We start from the raw sequence: 3298 nt of genomic DNA on the forward strand, positions 1-3298 counted from the left end.
GTGATATTTTTGGACGTTTAAAAACCCCGTTCCGTATTTTACAACTTCCCTTGACGATTAAAAGCCACATTAGGGTTAAATTACCCAGCGGCTGGTGGATGACAACAACTCTTAGATCACCTTAAGCGAAGTTGGGCGGTTCCCATTGCTTTAACCAATGGTGCGCTTTCTCTGTTTAAATAGATTTAGGTGTCAATCAATTTCTTGTAGTCAGCCTCCCTTTAATCGCCATATTGGGTAGCCTACAGAAAAGGCTTGTCTGGTTTTTTTTTTTTCTTTTTACTACAAGACGGATTTGACAGGAGTGACTTTTGCAATTGCACTTTGTTTTTCATGATCCTCCGAGTTTGCATTTGCTAGCATTGGGGTTTTTAATTAATGTTATTCTTTTTTACTTCCGGTAATTGCAGATTCCTTTGCATTTGTGATAGTATTTCTACGTTTGTTTTTGATCGATTTGGGGGGGAAGTGAGAAAACAAGCCACAAGAGGTATTTTGAACAATGTCAAACGTCCGTATTTCAAATGGTAGCCCGACTTTGGAAAGAATGAATGCAAGGCAGTCAGATCACCCTAAACCCTCGGCTTGCAGGACCCTTTTTGGCCCGGTGGATCACGAAGAGTTAAAGAGCGATTTAAAGGGACATTTGAAGGAACTTGAAGCGGCATCGTGCGCGAGATGGAATTTCGATTTCGCAAATCACAAGCCAATGAAGCCGGGGAGGTACGAATGGGAAATTGTGGATGATAAAGAAGTGCCTGCTTTTTACACCGGAATCCATCCCTCATCAAAGAGGTTGTGTTCTTCTGTGACGACTGCTGGGAAAACCCATTTGGATCTTAACGGGAATCATAATGGTGTTGTGAGTCCATGTCGGCGAAACCTACTAGGAGATAGACTTTCTGAGGAGAAGAAACCCGAAAAGCAGGAAAGTGAGATTGACAGTAAAGACCATTCCACAGGGCAAAGGAAAAGACCGGCTACTAATGGTAAATTATACAAATATAGAACTATGAGGTCATAAAACGCTGTTCTTTTTTAAAGCAAAGGCATCGGCTTTCCTTGTTAAATAAAAATAGCACGCCACATATAGCCTACTGAAGAAAATGTTTATCTGTCAGGTGTAGCCTACTTGTATTTATTTTTATTAGACATAGTACATTTTTTGGAGCAGTAATATATATATATATATATATATATATATATATATATATATATATATATATATATATATATATATATATAGTGTGAAGGATATTTGTAATTATCTCTCATTTTAAGAAACGAGTCAGTAGGTTGTGTACGATTTTAAACATAGCTTTTAAAGATGTATTTATTAAAAATCCAAATATATTCCGCACAGCCTGCAGTTTTAGTCACTTATCGCAGGTCTACAATAGAAAAAGCGTGTTTTGCATTCTCTTCTTCGGGTAGGGCTCGCAGCGTTACAATCAGCGTAGTACAGTAGTGATGACAACAAACACATCGTCTTGTTTTGACAGCCTTGCTAATAGTTACTACGGTATGCAAATACTGTGGTGGCGAGCGAACTTCATGTTTTTTAACCCTACCAAAACATGTTGAATTGAGCAGGATTTTTGTTTGAAACTCCTTGTATATTTTCTGTTAGAATCGACCGCACAGAGTAAAAGAGCCAATTCTGGCACCACAGACGAAGTCTCAGGATCCAAGTGCCCAAATGTAAGCTCGGTCGAGCAGACGCCCAGGAAATGTAGCCCACGACAAAATACGTGAACAGGTAAGGATCCTCCATTTATTGTGTTTGTGTGGTGTTGTCTTTTCTTGAAAAGACTGATTTTGAAGACTTCCTCTTATACGTCTTTATTTTAAAACACAAAAACAAACAGGATGACGACATATAACTGCTGTGGAAAAAATGTATAACTTCGGCCTTCTTTAGGTACTCTATCAATATTACCCACGTTTAAACTTGTGTTGTAATACACACACACACACACACGTACGTTAAGCATGGTGCGGAATTAATTAATTTAATTTTTGTATTTGTTCACTATGGGATATTTTACTGAAGTAATGTTCATGATGGATACTGACTGTCACTTATTTGAAATAATTGCGTACCTCAATCATCTTGGAGTTTAACCAGTTTTGTAGAAGTCACACTGATTTTTTTTTAAATTGATTTTTATAAAACGGAGAAACTAAAAAAAAAAAAAATGTTATGTTTAACATGGCAAACACTGGTGTAATTTTATTTGTATTTTTCGTTTATTATATATGAGAGTTTTATATGGAATATATAAAAACATTATTTGTAAACTGTAATAAGTTGTAGAATTTATATTTTGTTGCCACAGGCACATGGTCTGTTGGGTGTAATTAAATCTAGTACACACCCAAATGCAAATATTACTGTATCTTTAACAAGTAACAATGTTCAGGTTTTACAAGACAAATAAATTATGATTGATGATGCATAGTTTAATTTATCATTTCTTTCCAGAGTTGAAAAATGGAATTCCTTGTTCATGGAGACAGTGCTGGGTGATGCAAAAGGGGAATGCAGTTATGGAAGATAATTAGTGATACTGTACAAGCACTGAAAAAAACAACACTAAATCTGGCACTCAATTTTTCTTTTTTTTTTAATAAATTAAAAAAAAAAAAAAAAAAAAACTGCCTCTAAAGCGATGTATGTAGCAATGTGCAATTAGGGTTTCCTTATTTGCTGTTTTGTTTTCTTACTACCTTCTTTTTGATTATATGTAGCACATAAAAATATACAATTTTTTAATATATTTTTTTCTGATACAAAGTATGAGTGTTGTTTTCGGATTTTACAAGTTGCAGTGTAGTTTTTTTTTTTTTTTTTTAAATGCATTTTATATTGCTGTTTTATAAGGTTTTGTAATGACCTTTTTTTTCTGATAAACACTTGTTCTAAAGAAGAAACATAACCAGAACTGATAATGTAAGTGTACATTAAAAAAAAAAAGTACCTGGTGAAATTAAAATCTAGAGTGCTCTATGCAACAGTGATGCAATGCACAGTTTATGTTGGTCTTGCTTAAAATTATTCCAAGGTTTTAGATATATGAACGTTTGCAAATGTTAATTAAATATATAACATTGTTGTAATATATATATATATATTATATATATCTATATATATAGATATTAATATATATAGATATATATATATATATATATCTGTATCTCTGTTATTAAAAAAAAAAATGCATTGTTGCTACACAGATTATTGAGTCAAATTACACAAAATATCCCTGCAGTTTTGTCTGAATTGTTGATTAAGAAA

The 3298-nt window shown here is 33.6% G+C and overlaps 1 protein-coding gene across 1 annotated transcript; it reads left to right on the forward strand.

Annotated features, from left to right (window-relative positions):
- The first annotated feature begins 217 nt into the window (after nt 1–217).
- Nucleotides 218–3059, forward strand: LOC121318617 (cyclin-dependent kinase inhibitor 1B-like). The gene is made up of 3 exons (XM_041255487.1): nt 218–989; nt 1631–1759; nt 2486–3059. Exons 1-2 carry the CDS (start codon nt 503–505, stop codon nt 1753–1755), a joined length of 612 nt encoding a protein of 203 aa, XP_041111421.1. The 5' UTR covers nt 218–502; the 3' UTR covers nt 1756–1759; nt 2486–3059.
- Nucleotides 3060–3298: the final 239 nt, after the last annotated feature.

This window comes from Polyodon spathula, chromosome 7 (genome assembly GCF_017654505.1).
Source record: "Polyodon spathula isolate WHYD16114869_AA chromosome 7, ASM1765450v1, whole genome shotgun sequence".
Lineage (NCBI taxonomy): Eukaryota > Metazoa > Chordata > Actinopteri > Acipenseriformes > Polyodontidae > Polyodon > Polyodon spathula.

What these genes read in the sequence shown, in the direction of transcription:
- LOC121318617 (XM_041255487.1), top strand. Translation starts at nt 503, where the DNA reads ATGTCAAACGTCCGTATTTCAAATGGTAGCCCGACTTTGGAAAGAATG. An exon ending in GAAAAGACCGGCTACTAATG is followed by an intron (nt 990 to 1,630) that starts GTAAATTATACA and finishes ATTTTCTGTTAG; the next exon opens with AATCGACCGCACAGAGTAAA.